At 38.3% G+C, this 23,405-nt stretch overlaps 1 protein-coding gene across 11 annotated transcripts in view; it reads right to left on the reverse strand.

Annotated features, from left to right (window-relative positions):
- Positions 1 to 23,405, reverse strand: part of Vps13 (vacuolar protein sorting 13C) — a 1,483,510-nt gene that overhangs the window by 902,137 nt on the left and 557,968 nt on the right. For all 11 annotated transcript variants that reach the window (XM_076210284.1, XM_076210280.1, XM_076210283.1 and 8 more), the window contains one exon: positions 10,272 to 10,536. In XM_076210284.1, the coding sequence (XP_076066399.1) occupies positions 10,272 to 10,536 (265 nt within the window). The remainder of the gene's footprint in view (positions 1 to 10,271; positions 10,537 to 23,405) is intronic.

Genomic DNA, 23,405 nt, shown 5'->3' on the forward strand with positions numbered 1-23,405 from the left:
CAATTTGCTTTTTCATTAATTACTTGGATATTTGTGTCTTTTGCATTATCCTGCATTTGTTGTTAGATTATTTCTTTGAAAGCAATTTCTTTATTTCAATATTTTCCTTCCATTTCTTAATCTTTCGGACACTTTCCTCACCTAACTTCTCTTCAATTTTTTCAGTTATTTCCTGTATTTTGTTATTTACCTCTGTTTTTGAGTTTTCGCTATTGGTAGTATCATTAATTCTCTTCTTTTCATTATCACTCTTCAGCTCTTTTATTTCCTTTTTCAATTCCTAAATGTCATTTCTCAGGTCCAAGTTAGTTCTCAGATCGGAGATATCAATGTTTGCTTGCGCAAGGCAGTCCATTAATCCAACAATTTCGTTTCTTAATTCCATAATTTAATTCTCCCTACGTATCCTATTCTTGCTCATTTCCCTCTGTATCTCTAAGATATGACTTAGAATCCTGCTTTTATACTTATTAAATCCAGAAAAAGCATCTTTGTGGTACTCCCTAGTGGTGGTCGGCGTGATGAAATGTTTGTTTACATCAGGGTTCGTGATGTCGTTATCAGATGGCTCTGCTTCGCAGTTTCCTTTCGAGTCGGACTTTTCATTATTTTTCTTCATTTTTGCGAATTATTCCTTAATACAATTAACTAACACTGAGGAGATACCATTACGGACACTCACGATTTCTCCCCTACAATACAATATATATATATATTAACCTAGTTGTATTATACGGGAAGGGGAGCTATGCTCATAGTGACCTGTTTTTGTATCTGGCAAGATCATGTTTGTTCTTAAATTCTTGTGTTGTGTTTGCACACATTATTTTTTCATCCAATTTGTTTCACATATCTCACTCTGTGTGTGAAGCTGTTCTTTTTCAGGTCTTTTCAGCAGTTATCTTTTTTTGAGTTTCATTGCATGTCCTCTCATTTTTCCTCTGTCCCACTTTAATAGGTCCTCTCTATCAAGGTGTTCTTTGCCTTTCATAATTCTGTAGATGGTTAGTAGGTCCCCTCGTTCTCTTCTTTGTTCCAGGTTGGCAATTCTAGTTTGACCAGTCTTTGTTCATATGTCAGGTTGGCAAGTGTTGGGACCATCTTTGTTGTTGTTCATTGTATTCTAATTTTCTTATATTCTTTTTTGTACTGGGTGACCATATCAGTGCTGCATATTCCAGTTTTGGACTTATAATGGTTTGTAATATTTTCTTAATCATTTCCTTATCCAGGTATTTAAAGGCCACTTTTATTGATCTCAGCTAATTCTGTAGATGGTTAGTAGGTCCCCTTGTTCTCTTCTTTGTTCCAGGGTTGACAATTCCAGTTCGACCAGTCTTTATTCATATGTCAGGTTTGCAGGTGTTGGGACCATCTTTGTTGTTGCTCTTTGTATTCTTTCTAATTTCCTTATATTCTTTTTTGTACTGGGTGACCATATCAGTGCTGCATATTCCAGTTTTGGCCTTATCAGTGTTTGTAATATTTTCTTAATCATTTCCTTATCCAGGTATTTAAAGGCCACCTTTATTGATCTCAGCAAATTGTATGTTTATATATACCTTTTCATGTTTTTATCTAGGTACATAATAATCCACACCTTCATTATAGATTTCCTTTCAAATTGTCCATTTCTCTTCCACCTTTGTTTCTTCATTATTAAATTTTTTCCAATTTGCTTCTTGAAAGAATTTTCTAAGTTTCTCAAAATCTGTTTTTTTGTACATTAGTCTTCCTTTTCTGTGTTTTTCATTAATTTCATTATTTGCTTCTTCATCTAATTCTAGTTCTATTCATACATGATCACTTTTTCCAATTGGTGTCTTGTATTTAATTTCATCCACAATTTCGGGTTCTGATGTGAATATCAAATCCAATCCAATCTGGTGTTTTCCTTGACCCATTGCATCAATGTGTAATAAATGGTCATCTTTTCCTCAGTGATCTTCTCCATCTTTCACAGTCATCTTTTCCTAACATTTAAATCACCCATAATTACCAGATTTCCTTCTTTAGTATTTCATTTAGTGTTTTTCTTGTGTCTTCCAGCATTTTGGAGTGTTCACTTTCATTCCATGTGTGAGTTTTAGGTGGGACATAAATCACTGCATACTTTCTATTTTTCATATCTCTATCCTCAACTCTTATCATAATCAAATCCACATTGTTCTCTCCTTCTGTGATTTTTGTCACATTTTGGCCTTTCTTGGTTAGCAACATCACTCCTCTACCCTCCTTTGTTTCTCCATTTCTGTACCAACAATTATATAATCCTTGTCCTACACCATTTGGTGGTAATGATCCTTTCAATTTTGTCTCCACAATCCCCATTATATCTGGTTTTTCCTGTTCTAGATAGTCATTCAATTCATTGATTCCTGATATCAATCCATCTATGTTGGTATATGTTATTTCTAATTCTTTTCCTTTTCTTCTTTCTCCTGAATTTCCTTTTCTCTTATGTACCATTTCCTCGGTCTCGTGTCCATCACTCTCTCTCTCTCTCTCTCTCTCTCTCTCAAAAAAAAAAAAAAAAAAAAAAGTTCCCTCTTTAAGTGTCTTTTCCTTTTCTTTTTCCTCATCACTCAGGTCCTTTTTTATCCCTAGATTTTTATAGTTTTTACTTTTTGCTGGTTTTCTTACATTTGTTAATATTTCTTCTGCCATTCTCTGTGAATTAAGTCTATTCTTCTCTTCAGAATATTTCCCCATCCTATAGATATCTTCTATTGCCTTATTGTGACCTTGGCCCTCCTCCTGTATTTCTTTTAGTATTTCTGTCACTATATTCATGTTTTTCTTAGATACCATAGATTACAATACATTTTTCTTTTTTTTTTGTCTATTGTGTCTCTTACCCAATCTTTTTTTTATTTTATTACTTCTATTACTGTGTCTTTTGTACTTTCATTCATTTGTTCTTTGACTATTTCTTTAAATAGTATTTTTTGGTTTTCTTCGTCTTCATTTGGTTTTTTATTTCCATCATGTTTGATTTTTTTTTATATTTTCACCAACTTTGCCTGCCTCTATCAATATTCTTTCATAAACTTCCCTCAACAAAGTTTCATTTTTAGTTGTGTCTTCATTTTTCATCTTTTCATTATCATTTTTTTTACTTTAGCCAGTTCCTTTTTCATTTCTTCCAATTCCCTAATAGTGCATTTTCCTTCCTCAATTCACTCACTTCTTTGTACATGGAGTGGTTGGGAAATGTGGAGTTCCAGGAAAGAATCGTAATGGAGAGTTGATGGTGGAAATGTGTCTAGAGAGTTAATGATAGCAAATACAGTGTTTCGGAAGAAAGTCAAGCATAAGTACACATGGGAGAGGGTGGTGGATGGAAGGGTGGTAGAGCATTAATGGACTATGTAGTGGTAGATAGGAGTATAATAGGAAGAGTTAAGGATGTACATGTTCTAAGGGGAGAGAGTGGGGGAATATCAGATCATTTTTTGGTGGAAGGTAAGTTGAGAGTGGAGGATAGATGGAGGAAGAGGAAAAGGACAGTAGATAGGGAGGTGCTTAGGGTGAACTCTTTAAACGAGAAGGAAAAGGAAAAGGAGTACAAGAAGAAGCTGAGAGAGGAGTGGGAGGGAGTGAAGGATAGAGTAGAGCTAGGAGTGGAGGAGGAATGGGGATGGTTCAAGGAGGGAGTCACAAAGTGTGCAAGGATGGTGTGTGGAACATAAAGGATGGGAGGGAATAGAAGGAAGGGTAGTGAGTGGTGGGATGAGGAAACAAAGAAGGTTGTAGAAGAGAAGAAGCAAGCTTTCACAGATTGGTTATGAAATAGGATGAGGGAGTCATATGAGAGGTACAAAGAAAAGAGAAGTAAAGCATAAGGTAAAGGAGGCAAAGAGGACAGAATGCAGATGTGAAATTGGTTAAGAGTATGACAGAAAATTTTGAAAGTAATAAAAAGGTATTTTGGAAAGAAATTAAGAGAGGAAGAGGAGGTGAATCAAGTAGAGAAAAAAGGTAAAAGGTGCAGATGGTGAGATGATAATGGAAGAGGAGGCAGTAAGGGGAAGATGGTCAGAGTATTTTAGGGAACTGCTAAATGTGGATGAGGATAGGGAGGGAAAGACAGCTGTAGTAGGAAGTGCCAAGAAAATGACCGTGATGAGTGAGGAACATGGAGGATAAATAAGAAAGGATAAAGTGAAGGCAGTTGTTAAGATGATGAGAGCAGGTAAGGCACCTGGTCTGGATGGATGCCATGCAGAATGTCTAAAAAAAGGAGGTACAGTGATGGTGGACAGGCTGGTGAGGCTATGTAATGTTAGTTGGAGAGAGGGTAGAGTGCCAGAGGACTTGAAGAGTGCCTGTACAATTCCATTCTACAAGGGTAAAGGGGATAAGTGCGAGTGTAGTAGTTTCAAAGGGATTAGTTTGTTAAGTGTAGTTGGGAAGGCTTATGGGAAGATCTTGAATGAGAGGAGTAGGAGAGGAACACAGGGGGAAATTGGTGAGGATCAGTGTGGATTTAGGACAGGTAGATGTTGCATAGATCAGATTTTTGTGGTAAGACATATATGAGAAAGCTATAGGAAAAGGTAAGGATATTTTTGGGGCTTTTATAGATCTGGAAAAGGCTTATGACAAAGTAGACAGGAAGGCACTGTGGGAGGTTTTGCAGATATATGGGATAGGAGGAAAGCTTTTAGGAGCTGTCAGGAGTTTTTATGATAGTAGAGCATGTGTCAGGATTAGAAATGCAGAGTGAATGGTTCGAGGTAAAGGTGGGACTTCGTCAGGGATGTGTTATGTCGCCCTCGCTGTTCAACTTATACATGGATGGGGTGGTGTATGAGGTAAATGCAAGGGTGATGGGTCAGGGATTGGAGATGGTTAAAGAAAATGAGAAAAGTAGGAGGTGAGCCAGCTATTGTTTACAGATGACACTGCACTTGTAGCAGGATCAGAGGAGGGATTGAGGAAGTTAGTGACTGAGTTTGGGAGAGTGTGTGAAAGAAGAAAGCTGAAGATAAATGTGGGTAAAAGTAAGGTGATGAGATGTGCAAGGGGTGAAATTGGCAGAAGACTGGAAGTGAGCATTAAGGGAGAGCGACTGGAGGAAATGGGTTGTTTTAGATACTTGGGTGCAAATGTGGCAGGAAAGGGAGGAGTGGAGGTGGAGGTAGAATGTAGATTGAGAGAAGTGAGTAAATGCCTTGATGGATTAAAAAGTGTAATGAGAAATAGACATCTGGGAATAGATGCTAAGAGAAGATTGTATTTTACCTAGTTGTATTTACCTAGTTGTATTTTGCGGGAAGGGGAGCTATGCTCGTGATGTCCCGCCTTTGTATCTTGCAGTGTCTAGTTTGTTTTTAAACTCATGAATGGTTTTTGCGCATACTATTCCATTGTCCAGTTTGTTCCAAGTGTCCAAAACTCTATGAGGAAAACTGTTTTTCTTCAGTTCTCTTCTATAGCTATGTTTTTTTATTTTCTTTCCATGTCCTCTTGTGTTTCTTTTGTCCCAGTTAAGTAAGCTCTCACTATCGAGTACCTCTGTGCCTTTCATGATTCTGTAGATGGTCAATAGGTCACCTCTCTCTCTTCTTTGCTCCAGTGTCGGTAACTCCAGTTTAGCCAATCTCTCTTCGTATGATAGGTTTGCAAGTGCAGGTGCCATTTTTGTAGCTGCTCTTTGGATTCTTTCTATTTTCTTTATATTCTTTTTGGTACTGGGGGACCACAATGTCGCTGCATACTCTAATCTAGGCCTTATCAATGTAACCATTATTTTTTTCATCATGTCTTCGTCCAAGTATGTAAACGCCACTTTTATTGATCTTAGCAAGTTGTAAGTCTCCCCGACAATTTTGTTAATCTGTATATCATAGGACAAGTCGTTCGTGATAATTACTCCCAAATCTTTTTCGGATCCTACTTTCTTTACTTCTTTGGTTCCAATTGTATATTTTCCTGATATTCTGTTTTTGCTTTTTCCAAACTCCATTATGCTACACTTCTTAGTATTAAAGTCCACTTCCCATTTCTGACTCCAGTTCCATACCCTATTTAGGTCTTCTTGCAGTGCTTCACAGTCCTCATCAGTTTCTATTTTCCTTAGCAGTTTGGCGTCATCGGCAAAGAAGCTCATGTAGCAGTTCACGTCCTCATCCATGTCATTCATATAGATAGCAAACATTATTGGTGCCAGATGAAGGAGTGATTGTGCCAACAGCACTGTATGGGGCAGAAACATGGAACATAAGAGAGGAAGAGAATGAGTTTGAATGAGTCTGAGATGAGGTGTCTGAGAAGTATGATGGGGGTTATTAGGCTGGATAGAAGGAGAAATGAGGAGGTAAGGGAGTTGGGAGATAGGGTTGATGAAAGAGTATTAGGATGGTTTGGACACATGGAAAGAATGAGTGAAGAAAGACTAGTAAAGGAGGTATGGAAGGCAGATGTGGAGGGAGTGAACATGAGGGTGTGACCTAAGATGAGGTGGATGGATGGAGTGAAGGGGGCTTTGGGGAAGAGGGGAATGTCTGTTGAGGAAGGACAAGAGAGGACAGAAGACAGGGGTGAATGGAAAATTGTTGTATATGGATGATGTGATGCATGAGGTAGAATGGATGGGGATGGGGGGTTAGGGAGTATGAGAAAAATTTGACGCAGCATAAAAGGATTTCTCCCCATATTCTCCTTTTCTGCATGAGGGGACGGAGAGGGGGGTCGCCGATTAAATGAAGCAGCCTTGTTGTGGGTGTGCTGTGTCTTGTGACACTGCTTCTGACCCAGGGCAGTGGACAAGATGCAGGGATGACCCATCATCCTGGAGGTGCCAAGATAAGAGGGAGGGTAGAGGGTGGAGGGGAGGGGAGTGTATTAGGGATAGAATGGGAGGGAATGGTTTTTATGCCTTTTTCTTTTTGGCTACCTCCCTTGTAAGGGGAAAAAAGCCTTTGGTATATGTATGTATATATATTTATTATATATATATATATATATATATATATATATATATATATATATATATATATATAATGCAGCAACCATAGGGAATTTAAAGTTTCGAATACTAAATATTTTCATCTATTACATCTTCAGAGTACAAGAAAAATAGAACATTTATACAGCTATAAGAAAACTGGGGAAGGTTACTGCCACATAAAACCTTCAGATTATATACATATACCCACATACAGATACACATACATCGTCCAGACACTGAAGTGAAAGGAAGTCCTGTGTTGAGCGTGCCTATCTGGCAGTTTTGTCACCAATAACAAAGGAAACCAGTTGTTATTGTGTGCGATGGGTGAACTACGGCACTTGTATGACCAGTAAAAGTTTTTCCAGTTTTTCCAGTTCTTAAAATAAGTATAGTTTTTGGCAAATGTAGAAAGATAAAGAAGAAAGAATAACAAATGAACCAACAAAAAGAGGATTAGACATAAGTATAGTGTAAAGTCCTAGAGGTGTCATCCCCAAATGCCCCGTGTCCATAGAGAATTGATTACTTTGCGTAAGAGTAATGAGCAAACGATCAAAGAACTAAGTGACCTAGAGAGCAAAATTGAAAAACTTAAAAGAGAAAACGAGAGAATGAAAAATGAAGACAAAAATAAAAATGATGAACTGAAAAAGGTCAAAGAGCAATTACAAGTAATGACCGGAAAGGTGGAAGAGTCAATAAAAGAAACAGACCTCACTGAAATAAAATATCAATGGAAACATGAAGAGGAAAATAAAAGAAATATGTTTTAGAGAAATAGTACAAAAGCAGATGGAGGAAAACACAAAAGAAACAGTTATGAAATTAAAGAAAAGGAAAATTGGGTGACAAGGAAGATCATGTACAACAAACTTGATCTGCTTCTATTCGAGACTAATAGAAATACATGAAAGGGATGGATGTGCAGACTGTGCCTTTCTAGACCTACAAAAAGCATTTGACAAGGTACCACACAAGAAACTAATAAGAAAAACAGAATCAACAGGTGGCATCAAAGGGAAATAATTGGAATGGTTGGAAGACTTCCTGACTGGGAGAAAAATGAGGATAGTAATTGGAGACAAATTCTTGAATTTGGAAGTCATGATAAGTGGTGTCCCGAAAGGTTCAGTAATGGCTCCAATCATGTTTGCCATATATATAAATGACATGGATGAACGAGTAGAGTGTTATATGAATTTCTTTGCAGATGACACAAAAATACTACAGAAAGTAAGTACAGAGGAGAATTGTGAATCATTACAGTTAGACCTGGACAAAATCTGGAAATGGACTCAAAAGTGGGAAGTGAACTTCAATATCAACTAGTGTAGTATAATGGAGTTTGTAAAGAGTAAAAATAGAATATCAAGAAATTATTAAATTGGTGAAGAAGTCAAAAAAGTAAACTCGGTACTAAACCCAGTACTAAAAAGAATAAAAAGAATAAAAAGAAATTAGAAAGAATACAAAGAATAACAATAAAATTGGCACCAACTCTCTCCACATTAACATATGAACAAAGATTATCCAAACTGGAATTACCAACTCTGGAACAAAGAAGTGAAAGAGGAGATCTGCTGACTATCTATAGAATCATGATAGGAATAATTTATTAAAATGGGGCAATGAAAAAACAAGAGGACACAAAAAGAAACTCAAAAAGGATAACTATAGAAGATATATGAAAAAAAAGCTTCCCACATAGAGTACTGGATACCTGGAATAATTTAGATAAAGAAACAGTGTGTGCAAACACTACAAGATTTTAAGAAAAAACTTGATGCTGAAAGATAGAAAGTTGGGTCACCACAGGCATAGCTCCCTTCCCGTATAATACAACTAGGTAAAAAGGATAGTTATAAAAGAGATCTGAAGAAAAACAGTTTTCCACACAGAGTGGTGGACACTTGGAACAAACTGGACGAAACAATAGTGTGTGCAAAAACCATACACAAATTTAAGAGCAAACTAGAAACTGGAAGATACAAAGGCACCATGATCGTAGCTCCCCTACCCATATGATACAACTAGGTACATACACCCACTCCTCGTTTAACGACCTACTTGGTTAACGACAACTCGGAGTAACGACGGGCTTTATGACGTCGTTTAACGTAAATCTCCCGAAGTTACGACGTCATGTATGATAATTAAGTTGACTGAGGCAAATTTGTATGAAGTTCTGAACTTGTACAGTGGATATTAGCTGTGAGGTAAAGTGTTCTGAAGCTTAGGTCTACATTACCACACCTGCAAGCTGCAAAAACTACCTGGGGTACAGTGTATACCGGTAGTGGTAAATTTTTAGTTTCGACCATGGGCGCAATATTACAATAGAAAATTAATTATTAATTTTGTAAATTATAATGTATCAACGTAATATGGAATTTTGTGAGCGGAAATGAAAAAAAAAAATGCTAAAACAGATTTCGTTAGTAACGAAGTCATGTCGGACGAATGGTACACCATGTTTGTTATGATAGATGCCGATGTCGAAGAAATGAAAGGATGATAAATTAATTCGTCTAACCTAAACTAAACTAACCTAACCTGTGTTTTATAAATCATTACCTGCAAATTAAATGTCATCCGGCTCATCCTCATTGTCGTCGTCGTGAGAGACGTTGGCAGACGACAAGATGGCGTCCCAAGCCTATGCTACCGATTTCGTTCATTAGCATATTTTCTTGTAGCAAGGTATATTTTACTTTCATTTCCGCCCACAAAATTGCATATTATGTTGATACATTTTAATTTACAAAATTAATAATTAATTTTCTATTGCTATATTGCGCCCATGGTTGAAACTAAAAAAATACCCCGGTATTCAATATGGAATGTCAGCATACGCAGATTTGGTCATATACGATTTTAGGAACCTAACCGCCGTAAACAGTAAATAAAGCTTTAATGTACTGTATAAAAGAGGGAAAATACACGAAAATAAAGATACATGTATTGGTGGACATTGTACATACAGTACATGTACGTATATGTATACACTTTCGCTTAACGACCAATTTGGTTAACGACGGCGCGCTGGTCCCAATTGTCGTTGTTAAACAAGGAGTGGTTGTATATATATATATATATATATATATATATATATATATAACAATTAAAGAAATTATTTGTTATAAAGTATATGTGTGAGATTTTACTGATCACAACCTAATAAACTATATGGCTTCACTGCTGTAGTAATAATTTGCATGTATAACTTGGTTCAACTGCTGGAGTAATGCTTGAATATAAAAGCAAAAGAAAAATAATATAAGGTTTATCAATAATAAAATCTTACACAACTTACTGCTAACATTTTTTTCAGTAAATTTTTCAATTTTTGATTCACTTCTTCCTATTTTCTTTACTCCATCCATGACTTCTTCTGGTTCATCCATCTTGATAGAAGAAGTCTTTTGTGCATTCAGTCTGCTCATTAGTTGATCATTAAATGCCATAATGCTAAGAATAGCACCTTGGTCTAGGTAAGTTGTGAGAGAGGTAATGTCAATTTTTACCAGCTGCAAAGTTGAGTTGTACTTTGTGTGGAAGTCTGGGCATTTTGGATTTACCTGGGTGAAGAATAACAAAATGTTTCTTTTAAGATAAAGGAGATACAAAGCTTTTACTTAATCAAAGAACATATTATCATAAAATATCAAATACTAGGGTAATTACCAAATCACCACATTTGGCTCATTTCCTCTTATGCTATTTTCTCCAAAGTCAACTCATCAATTCATTTCTACTTTATTTTTCACCTTCACTTATCTACACTTTCACTCTGTACCATTACCCTGATTTTTATCTGTTTATATACCAAAAACTTCTTCCCACTTATAAGGGAGGTAGCCACCCAAGCCATACACCCACCCCTTAACCCATCCCACTTCCATCCATTACCCATTTGTTTCCCTTTCAACTTAACTCTTGTGAATGAAGACTCCAGCTCATTGCCTGGGTCAAAAGCAATGCAGCAAGACACAGCAAATCAACAGCAGGGCTTCACCATTTCATTTACATGGTGACCCTTCCTCCTTGTAAGAAATATAAGTGCTCGGGTGCATCTAATGACTATGAAAGTTATGTATCAATACAGAGAGATTTAAAAAAGACAATAAGAAAAAGAAAACGACAATACGAAATGAACATCGCTGATAAATCCAAAGAGAATCCCAAAGAATTCTATAGTTACATTAGAGATAAAAAGGTTGTTAGGAATCACATTGGTCCACTATTATCTGCTGACGGTCAACTTGAATATTCAAATGAAGGAATGTGTAATATCTTAAACAATTATTTTAGCTCGGTATTCGTAAACGAAACACCTCAAAGTGAATTCCAAACTGAAACCTGTGAAAAGTCTGGGGTAAACTTACTCACTACGGTAAATATAACAAAAGAAAAAATTAAAAGGTGTATAGACAAACTCAAAGTTACTAAAACACCAGGGCCTGACGGTTGGCATCCAAGAATCTTAAAGGAAATGAAAAATGAGATTGTTGTTCAATTAGAAATTATTTTCAAGAAATCCATCATATCCGGAGATGTCCCAAGAGAATGGAAGCTAGCTAACGTTACTCCCATATTCAAAAAAGGTGACAAAAAGAAACCAAATAACTATAGGCCTATAAGTTTGACTTCAATCGTAGGAAAAATAATGGAAACTATCATCAGAGATGCTATCGAACATCATTTAGAAAGTAACCGTTTGATAAATGATAGCCAGCATGGTTTCAGATGGAAACGTTCTTGCGTGACTAACTTACTCGAATTCTACAACACAGTTATCTTGAATTATGACAAAAGAAACAATATAGATTTAATATATCTAGACTTTGCAAAAGCTTTTGATACTGTCCCACACGAAAGACTACTTACTAAATTAGCTTTGCATGGAATAAGTGGTAGCCTATTAGGTTGGACTAGTAATTGGTTGAATGGTCAAAAACAGCGAGTTGTTTTAAATGGAAAAACTTCTGGATGGAAAAGTGTTGCAAGTGGATTTCCTCAGGGTTCCGTTCTTGGGCCACTTCTATTCATAGTATATATAAATGATATAGACCATGGACTAAAATCTACTGTTTCCAAATTTGCTGATGATACAAAACTGTGCGGAGTGGCAAATGATCACTCAAACCAATTAGATATTCAAGAAGATTTAGATCAATTACAGCAATGGTCTGAAAAGTGGCTAATGAAATTTAACACAAGTAAATGCAAGGTAATGCACATAGGTAAAAATAACAGTAAGTACGATTACAAGTTATTTGGAAATTTGTTAACAAAAGTGGATAGTGAAAAAGATCTCGGCATAATTATCAGTAACGACCTCAAATCATCCAAGCAATGTATTTCAGCCTCTGAGAAAGCAAATAAGATTCTGGGACTGATTGCACGATCTTTTGATTTCAAAAGTCCATCACTCATTAACAACCTATATAAATCATTAGTTCGTCCACATTTGGAATATGCTGTTTCCGTATGGTCACAGAATCTCATTAAAGACATTGACAGACTGGAAAAAGTACAACGGCGAGCCACAAACTGATTCCAAATATCAAAAATAAATCATACGAAAATCGACTAAAGCACATGAATCTGTTTTCCCTAAAAAAGCGTAGACTCAGAGGTGACTTGATACAGGTCTTTAAGATTTTAAAGGGAATTGACAACATCAAAAATGACAAAAGTTTCACATTGAATGAGAATCAGACAAGAAACAATGGTCTCAAACTGTCCGGAAATAGATTCAATTTGGAAGTAGGTAGAAACAACTTTGCCAACCGTGTAGTTAATGAATGGAATAAACTTCCTGCACAGGTAGTGCAATGTAGTTCAGTTTGAAGCTTTAAGAATCATTTAGATAAATACTTAAGTAAGATGCTGTAATAATTATAATTTATCTTATATTATTTGTTTTTGTTTTATCATTTGTCTGTCTGATTTTCATTTATTATTAGTTATGTTAATTTATTATTTACTATTTACCTGTTTGTTTATTATTTTAACTATACCTATGCATTTATTTATGTATTTTATTTGTTATTTACATTATTATAGTTTTTATTTATTATTTTATTATTAATATATATATATATATATATATATATATATATATATATATATATATTTTGGTACTTATCAATTTATATTCCATTTACAACCATTCTCTACTCGTACCTATTCCATGCCTTCTCCCTTCTTTGCTCAACATACATTCCCCTTTTACTCAAGGTCCCCTTTACCCCATCTCATTCTAATTCTTCCCCTCAAGTTCATTCCATCCATCTCAGCCTTCCATGATCTTTTTACTAGTCATTCATCACTCATTCTTTCAATGTTATCAAATTATCAATCATCCATCCTACCTGCATGCTGTCTACATTTACCTCCTCATTTCTCACTCAATGTACTCTCTAAATACCCACCATACTTCTCAGTCCAAATATTTCCTCTCAAACAAAAATTTAACTTCTCCTTTCTTACCCCCTTAAATTCAAAATCTCTGCCACATACAGTGATGTACACATAATCATCCCTTTGCATCCATCCCCAGATACCTATTTCTAATGACACTTTTATTTCCCCAAAGACATTTTTGTTGCTTCACTCACTCTACAGTTTATTTCCACTCCCACTCCTCCATTCCCTGCAACATATTACCCTTAATACTTAAACATATCCACTTCCTCTAGCTTCCCTTCTTTAAGACTTATCTCTAGCTTACTCTCACCCTCACCCTTTGTACATCTTATCACCTAGGTTTTACCCACATCTACTTTCTTCTTCCTGTTACAAAACTACCCCAAATACAATCACGAACTGCTTTAGACTTTCCTTTGACCAAGCCACAAGCACAGTGTCATCAGCAAACAACTGGCTCATTTCCACTTCCCTCTAGTCTCTCTAACCATCCCCAACCCTCTGTCCATCACCCTCATATCTATCTGCCATACCACTCCATCCATGTCCACATTGAACAGCCATAGTGACATAACACAACTTTGGAACAACCCAATCTTCACCTTATACCAATCACTGTGACCATTACCGACCTTAATATAAGTTCTACTAAAGTAAAAGTTTTTGACTGCCCTTTATTGATTTTCCCTATCCCATATATCTGCAATAGCTCCCACAATGGTTTCCTGCCTAGTATGTCCTAAGCCTTTTTTGAATCCATCTATCTACATATCTATATGCCAAAGGACTCTTCCCCTTTTAAGGAGGGTGACCAGCCAAGTCAAGCACTCACTTCCACACACCAACTTTTATTTCCCTTTCATCTTAGCTCATGTCTCTTGCCCAATGCCTGGGTCAGAAGCAATGCAGTAAGATACAGTATGTCTACAGCAGGGCCACTTCATTTACACAGCAATCATCCCTCCTTGTCCCTTTGGGATGAGTCAAAATATCATCCACACATAACCATTCTCCACTTGCATATATCCCCTGCCTTCACCCTTCCTTGGTCAACAGACATTCCCTTCTTGCTCAAAGCCCATTTTATCCCATCCATCCATCTCATCTTTGGTTCTCCCCTCGAGTTCATTCCATCTACCTCTACTTTCCACACTTTTTACTACTTTTTCTTCACCCATTCTTTCCATGTGCTCTAGCAATCTCAATGATATAATCTTTCATCAGCCTTATCTACCAGCTCCTCTTCTAGCCTACCTCTCCTCCTTTTAATTTCAAGTCTCTGCCCCATACAGTATCATAGGCACAATCACCCCTACATATTATGAAAGGGATGGAAATTCTCAACAGAGACGACTTATTAAAATGGGACAGAAGAGAAACAAGAGGACACGAAAAGAAACTAAAGAAGGACAGTTACAGAAGAGATCTGAAAAAGAATAGCTTCCCACATAAAGTGATTGATGTCTGGAACAAACTAAATGGAGAAACAGTGAGTGCCAAAACTATACATGATTTTAAGAATCAACTGGATGCGGATATATATGGAAACAGGTCACTATGAGCATAGCTCTTGTCCCGTAAAATACAACTAGGTAAATATAATCCTCACTTTACAGATTCTCTTCATTCCCACTCCAATTCCCTGCCACACATAAACAAACCACAGGCTGGAACAGATATCTAGAATGAGCTCTGGGGCACAGTGCTTTTTTGATAACTTTGGAGGAAACACCTAGTTTTTATTTGTATTTTGGGATAGGAAGCTCTGTTTACTGCATTACCGAAATTATAAAACAAAGTAATTTCACATTATTGATCAATACACAAAATGGAGAATGATGAAGACAAAAATATAATGAACCAATGAATAGAAGACTGGATGTAAGCATAGTTGAATCACCATTAGGTATCATACCTAAAAAGAGCTGCAACATGGAAACATCAAAATTGAATCAAAGGTTGAAAATGTTTTTTTTTTTTTAGGGTTTATAAAAGAAAGTGGAATACTAGGTAGAGGTTTAGAACTGGGAAGAGAATCAAGGTATAGAAATATCCTAAGAAAACAGGAGATTACAGAATTAATAAATGAAATCATAGATCTGAAAGCTGAATACAGGGCAATGTACAGAGAGGTAAACCAGTTGAAAAAACAGAATACTGAAACCAACAGAGAGCTTAATGATCTAAAAAAGTAATTATAGTCAAAAGTGAAAAAGAATGAAAAATGGAGATACAAACAAAAATAATCCATTGAAAAAAGGAGTAAAAGAACAAATACAAGCAGTGACTGAGAAAGTTGGAGAAACAATAAAAGAGATAGATCTTCAAGAAATAAAAAATCAATGGAAAGTGGAACAAGAAAACCAAAAAATAACTAAGAAAATAGTGCAGAAACAAGTGGAAGGGAATGCAAAAGAAACAGTACCGGGTAATTAAAGTAATTAAGGAGAAAGAGAATTGGGTCAGAGCCACAGTGGATAAAAAAGTGCACAGTAGTTTATGGTATTAAAGAAAAATATAATGTAGCTAGATACCAAAGAGAAAATGAGGAGAAAGAAATTGCAAAAGAAATTCTGAAAGAGATACAAGAGGGACAAGTAATGGAAAAAGAAATAGAAGTACATAGAATGGGACTATACTCTACATTAGAAATTAAACTAAGGTCTCAAATGATAACAGAAGTACTATAAAAAACAGCAAAGTTGGCAAAAAGTGAAAAATACAAAAATGTATGGATAAAAAAAAAAATAAGTTATGAGGGAAATGAGAGGGAAAAGACTCTTAAGTTGTTGTTGATTGCGTGGGCCCTCTCCCAAAAACTAAATCAGGGAAGTCATTCCTCCTCACCATTGTGTGTCAGAGCGATTCCTCTTTCAAACATTAAGGCCAGGACAATTACAAAGGCCCTAATGTCTTACTTTAGTAAGATGGGTATGCCTCAGGAGGTGCAGAGTGATAGAGGCACAAATTTTTTAAGTGGGATATTCAAGGGAGCTCTGGAGAGCTTCGACATAAAGCACATAATCGCTTCAGCATATCATCCCCAAAGCTAGGGGAGTATCGAAAGGTTCCACGGAACCTTGAAGCGTATGATTCGAGCATTTATTTTGGAATTCGAAAAGGACTGGGATGAAGGTATAGATCTATTGCTATATGCCTCCAGGATAACCACACATGAGGGACTAGGTTTTTCCCCTTTTTACTTAATGTTTGGTAGAACCCCGAGGGAACCCCTTGCTTCTTTATATGACCAGCTACTGTCAAAAACCTCCAAAGACAGTACCAAGTATGCTAGGATGCTAGGTTAGTAGGTGCAAACTTTGAGAAATTGAAGAAAATTAGGCAAATAGCTAAGAGAAACCTTGAAAGGGCTCAGGGAAATTACAAAGACTATTATGATAGAAAGTCCATCAAGAGGGAATTAAAGGTGGGAGAATATGTGCTTGTGCTGTCCCCTCAGAAATCGTCATTGCATCTAAAGTATGAGGGACCATTCAAAGTACTCGAGAGAAAGGGGGGCCACAATTATGTCTTGAAAAACCCAATGAGGAGATCTGGGGTGCAACAAGCACATATTAACCTCCTAAAGAAATTCAGGGGAGTAGTGGAGGAGGAGGCAATCGGTGTAATTGAGACAGGACGAACTGACGGGAGCCTGGATTCAGATATCGAGAATCTAGAATTTTTTTATGATTTGGACAGATCAGACACCAGTGAGGCAGTGGAGAAATCCTTGTCCTCGCTGAAGGGAGAAATGCAGGAAGAGGTCAAAGCACTTCTGAGCGAGTATACCCAGATATTCTCCTCATGCCCCACCGTTACCCGAGCGATCCACCACGACGTCGTCCTCGAAGATGGAGTCAAGCCAGTGAGACAAACCCCATATAGATTGTCGCCTCAGAAGAAGAGGATCATGGAGAAGGAAGTCAAGCAACTCATGGACCAAGGATTGGTGGAACTGAGTACTAGTCCCTGGGCTTTGCCTGCTGTGTTGGTACCTAAACCCGGAGGTGAGTGGAGACTGTGCGTAGACTATCGAAAAGTCAACGCAGTAACTGAAGTGGATCCTTACCCGCTCCCCAGGATTGATGACCTCATTGAGGAGGTTGCTGCTGCCAAATACCTTTCCAAGCTGGATTTGACGAAGGGGTATCACCAGATCCCCCTTACAAGTAGGGCATCAGAGATATCCGCGTTCGTCACTCCACAGGGACACTTTCAGTATAAAGTGACCCCCTTTGGGATGAAGAACAGCGGGGCCTCCTTCCAGCGCCTAGTAAATTGGTTAGTTGAGGGATTACCGGGTGTCAGGGCATACTTGGATGACATAATAGTATTCTCTAATAATTGGGCTGATCACCTACGCAGGCTAAAGGATTTATTTGATAGGCTGACTCAAGCCCATCTTACTATAAACATGAAGAAGAGCTCCTTTGGAAGGAGCACTATTGAGTACCTACAACATCAAGTTGGCCAAAAACTGTATCACACCGTTAGAAGTCAGGGTGAAGGACATCGCTGAGTTCCAAGTCCCGAAGACGAAGAGGGGAATCAGAAGATTTATGGGTATACTCGGATTCTATCGAAGGTATTGTCCAAACCTTGCAGATGTCGCTGCTTCCTTGACCCACATGCTCTCTTGCAATCATTTCAGGTGGGATGAGAGCGCAAATGCAGCCATTGATGAGTGCAAGAAACTTCTCTCAGGTCGTCCTGTCTTGATAGCTCCTGATTATAGTAAGACCTTCTATTTTTTTTGTGATGCCAGTCAGGTAGCTATGGGAGCCATGTTCTCTCAGGAAAGGGATGGTGTCATGCGACCCATCTCGTTTATGTGTCAAGTCCTCAAGGATTATCAAACACAGTATTCTGCCATTGAAAAGGAAGCCCTCAGCCTTGTATTAGCTTTCAGAAAGTTCCATGTATTTCTAGATGGGAAGGTAGTCGTTCTTAGTGACCATAACCCACTGAAATGTATATTAGAGGGGAAGGCTAAAAATGATAGGTTAGCTCGGTGGGCACTAGCACTCCAAGGCTATGACTTAACCCTGCAACATATTCCAGGAAAAAATAATGTGGTTGCTGATGTCCTTTTGCGTCCAGACACAAAATGTTCAGCCCTTGCTTCGTAGGTTTGAACATTTTTCTCTGGTGAAGGGGGATGTATATCATGTCACACCCTGGCCATGATGGTATCGTGCCATATTCATACCGTGAGCATGACGATGTTGTGCTGCGCACCCTCCCCTTTGTCGTGACCTATAACGCAGACCTAATATGGAGCGGTGTAGGTCTGTCAGTTGGAAGAACGGTGACCCCCCCCCCCCTCGACCACCGAAGTCCTATGGAGGGCGGAAGGACAATGAGACCTTTGTGCGCCACGACTCCATAGGGTAAGTTATGCGGGTGAAGGTACTCATGGGCCTGTATTGAAGGAGACCGATGGAACGATGACTCCTTGTCCGCTGCGTCCATTTGGCCTAGAAACACGCAAAGGTGCCCGTGGGCCAGCGGCTGAGGAGTACAAAACCGACGCCACTTGCCAGCCAAAGTTAAGGGGCACGTTAATCAAAATCAAGAGTGAAATTAGTGCCTCTCCTTTTTTCTGCCATGTTGACTTGTAGAATAAGGTGTAGAATAGGGACTTTATTGTGAACTCTCTTCACACATAAATAAAGGAGATAGTAAGATGTGTGAAGTTGGGTAGATAGAAATAAGATTATTTAATTAGTTATATGCTGGCACCTGTGTTGTGCGGCTGGTGTATATAAAGGGAGGCGGGCACCCATACCTCTCTCCCGTGCCTGCCCTCTGTTCTCACCAGTACTTTGTAAGTAATAGAAATTCATAGTATATTTTATGTCAGTAAATCTTAGTGAGTGTGCTACACCTTCTTTCTTTATCCTGGCAAAGTAACTGTGTCTATACGAGGCTATATCTCCCTAAGATTCTGGATTGTAGGAACTACTCGAATTCTAAGCCCTAATTCAATGTATCAACTCAAACACAGAGCTTAGGACATGACAACATCCATGTATAAATTGAACAGCCAGGGCAACATTGTGCATCCCTGACAAAGTCCCACTTTTACCTCAAACCAATTACTCTCTCCATTTCTAGTACTAACACAAGCTCTACTACTCTCATAAAAACTCTTGACTGCTCTTAACAGATTTCCTCCTATCCCACATATCTGCAATACCTCCCACAGTGCCTTCCTGTCTATCCTGATCCATAAAAGCCCAAAATACACCATTATCTTTTCTATAGCTTTCTCACATATCTATCTTACCACAAAAATCCAATCTATGCAAACCCTACCCACACTGTTCCTCACCAATTACTCCCTCTGTTCCTCTCCTTATCTCAATCAAGACCCTCCCATAAGCCTTCAAAACTACACTTTACAAACTGATCCCTCTGAAACTACTAAACTCACACTTGTCCCCTTTTCCCTTGTAAAGTGGAACTATACAGGTACTCCTCCAGTCCTCTGGCACTCTACCCTCTCTTAAAACAAACATTAAATAACCTCATCAGCCAGTCCACCATTACTGTATCTCCTTTTTTTTTAGACATTCTGCATGGCATCCTTCCAAAACATTTTTTATTATTTTCAATTTTTTTTTATCATACTCTTACCCCATTTCATATCTGCTCTCCTCTTTGTCTCCCTTATCTTATGCTTTACTTCTCTTTATTGTGTACCTCTCATATGATTCCCATATCCTAATTTGTAACCAATCTACATGCTTCTTTGCTTCGTCATCCCACCAACCACTACTCTTCTTTCTGTTTCCTCTCATCCTCCTTGTTGCACACACTATCTTTGCACACCTTATGATTCCCTCCTTGAACCATCCCCATTCCTCCTCCACTCCTAGTTCTACTCTATTCCTCACTCCCTCCCACTCCTCTCTCAGCTTCTTCTTATACTCCTTTTCCTTTTCTTTCTCATTAAAAAGTTCACTCTAAGCACCTCCCTACCTTCTGCCCTTTTCCTCTTTCTCCACCTATCCTCCACTCTCAATTTACCTTCCACCAAAAAATAATCTGATATTCCCCCACTCTCTCCCCTTAGAACTTGTACATCCTTAACTCTTCCTACTATACTCTTGATTATCAGTATATAGTCCATTAATGCTCTATCTACCACCCTTCTATCCACCACCCTCTCCAATGTATACTTATGCTTGACTTTCTTCTGAAACACTATTTGCTCTCATCAACTCTCTTTTGAGATACATCACCACCAACTCTCTACTATGATTTTTTCCTGGTACTCCACACTTCCCAATCACCCCAGCTATTGGTTCATTTCCTACCCTAGCATTAAGGTCTCCCAATACTACTACATTGACATTTCATCCACATATACCTTGAAGAAACCTCCTTCCACTCCACTAAACACTTGCCTATCTCTCCACTAACTTCTATGTACAAATTGAACAGCCATGATGACATGATGCAGCCACACCTCCAACTCAAACCAGTCATTCTCTTGAATACCCATAACAGCTTTCCCCCAATTTCTTATACCTACAATACCTCCCACAATGCCTTTCTGTCCTGTCATAAACCCTCTCTAAATCAATAAAGGTTAAAAAAAAAAAAAAAAAAAAAAATATATATATATATATATATATTCCCTCTGTTCCTTTGCTAATCCTCTCAGTTAGAAACCTCCCATATGCCTTTCCAACTATGTTCAACAAACAGATCGCTCTCAAACTACTACATTCACATTCATCCCATTTTACTTTATAAAGAGGAACCATACAACTCCTCAAGACTTCCAGCACTTTTCCCTCCCTTAGACATGCATTAAATAACCTCACTAGCCAATCCACTATAACCATACTTCCCTTTTTCAGAAACTCCAAATGACACCCATCCAATCCAGCTGCCTTACCAGCTCTCATCAAAGCTTCTTATATCTCATTTTCTCCTATATTAACCCTTTCAATACAATGACACCTATGTATTTACCTAGTTGTATTATATGGGAAGGGGAGCTATGCTCGTGGTGACCCATTTTTGTATCTCACAAGATCAAGTTTGTTCTTAAATTGTTGTAGTGTGTTTGCACACACTATTTCTTCATCCAATTTGTTCCATATATCTATCACTCTATGTGGGAAGCTGTTCTTTTTCAGGTCTCTTCTGTAGTTATCCTTTTTGAGTTTCATTGCATGTCCTCCTGTTTTTCCTCTGTCACATTTTAATAGATCCTCTCTATCAAGGCTTTCTTTTCCTTTCATAATTTTGTAGATTGTTGTTGTTGTCATTCCCTAGACTGTCTGTCCAAGCAGTCCCGTCTCCCCAAGGAATGTCACAGCCGAAACTGGGTTTTCCCACAAATCCTTTATAGAGTGTATGTTGTGTTGTTTGCATGCATGATTGTGTATAATGCAGTCTTCCATTATGTGTTGTATGGTATGGGGTGAAGTGTTACATCCTGGGCAGCTGTTCACAATGCGGTCATCCAGCCTCTTCTGGTAGCTTAGAAGTGCTGAGTGGAGGCCGCACTGCAGTCTGGCCAGGTGGACTCTGTCCTTTCGTGGGAGAGAGGATTCAGAAGGGTGGATATCAGGGGGTCTGGCATGCAGCAGTGTGTTGTCTTTCAGTGTGTTAATGGAGTGGTGAGTGATATGATTATGAATATGATTCTGGAGGCTGGCATTTGGTGGTTGTGGAGGAAGAGAAGAGAGTATCTGTGTGTGATACAGGTCTTTGGGTGTTGTTTTAATGTTTCTTGGTGTGTGTGGGTATTCTGCTATGTAGTGTAGCGGGTGTGATGTGTTTGTGGTGGCTGTGGCAAGTGTTTGTGTGCCTCTCATGTCGAGGTGGTCCTTGACTTTGAGGACTTTTGTTTCATGGTGTAAATGGTCTGTAGGTGCTTTAGGGCTTTGTTTTGTATGATTTGAAGGGTGTTGTGGTGTGTCTCACTGAGATTAGGAGCCCATGCAGGACTCGCATAATTCATCACTGAGCGTATGCATTGTTTGTATATTGTTGTATTAGTTTCTTTGTTTTGTCCAAATGTTGTTCCAGTGATTGACTTAAGTGCATTAAGTCTGGGTGTGCCTTTGTTTTTTATGTTTGTGATGTGTTGTTTGAAAGACATGGATGTATCGTAATATTTACACCAAGAATTTTCGGTGTGTGTGTGTGTGGTATTAGTGTGTTGTTGATGTAGAGATGAGGTATGTATTTGTGTTCTTTTGTCCAGTTGTTGTTGTTGTTGTTGTTGTCGTACCTTAGACTGTCTGTCCGAGCAGTCCCGTCTCCCCAAGGAATGCCATAGCCGAAACTGGGTTTTCCCACAAATCCTTTATAGAGCGTATGTTGTGTTGTTTGCGTGCATGATTGTGTATAATGCAGTCTTCCATTATGTGTTGTATGGTATGGGGTGAAGTATTACATCCTGGGCAGCTGTTCACAATGCGGTCATCCAGCCTCTTCTGGTAGCTTAGAAGTGCTGGGTGGTGACCACACCGCAGTCTGGCCGAGTGGACTCTGTCCTTTTGTGGGAGAGAGGATTCAGAAGGGTGGATATCAGGGGGTCTGGCATGCAGCAGTGTGTTGTCTTTCAGTGTGTTAATGGAGTGGTGAGTGATATGATTATGAATATGTTTCCGGAGGCTGGTATTTGGTGGTTCTGGAGGAAGAGAAGAGAGTATCTGTGCATGATAAAGGTCTTTGGGTGTTGTTTTAATGTTTCTTGGTGTGTGTGGGTGTTCTGCTATGTAGTGTAGCGGGTGTGATGTGTTTGTGGTGGCTGCGGCAAGTGTTTGTGTGCCTCTCATGTCGAGGTGGTCCTTGACTTTGAGGACTTTTGTTTCATGGTGTAAATGGTCTGTAGGTGTTGTATTTGTGCAGCCTGTAATTGTTTTTAGGGCTTTGTTTTGTATGATTTGAAGGGTGTTGTGGTGTGTCTCACTGAGATTAGGAGCCCATGCAGGACTCGCATAATTCAACACTGAGCGTATGCATTGTTTGTTTATTGTTATAT

Source organism: Oratosquilla oratoria, chromosome 27 (genome assembly GCF_046742065.1).
Source record: "Oratosquilla oratoria isolate Oo_2021 chromosome 27, ASM4674206v1, whole genome shotgun sequence".
NCBI lineage: Eukaryota > Metazoa > Arthropoda > Malacostraca > Stomatopoda > Squillidae > Oratosquilla > Oratosquilla oratoria.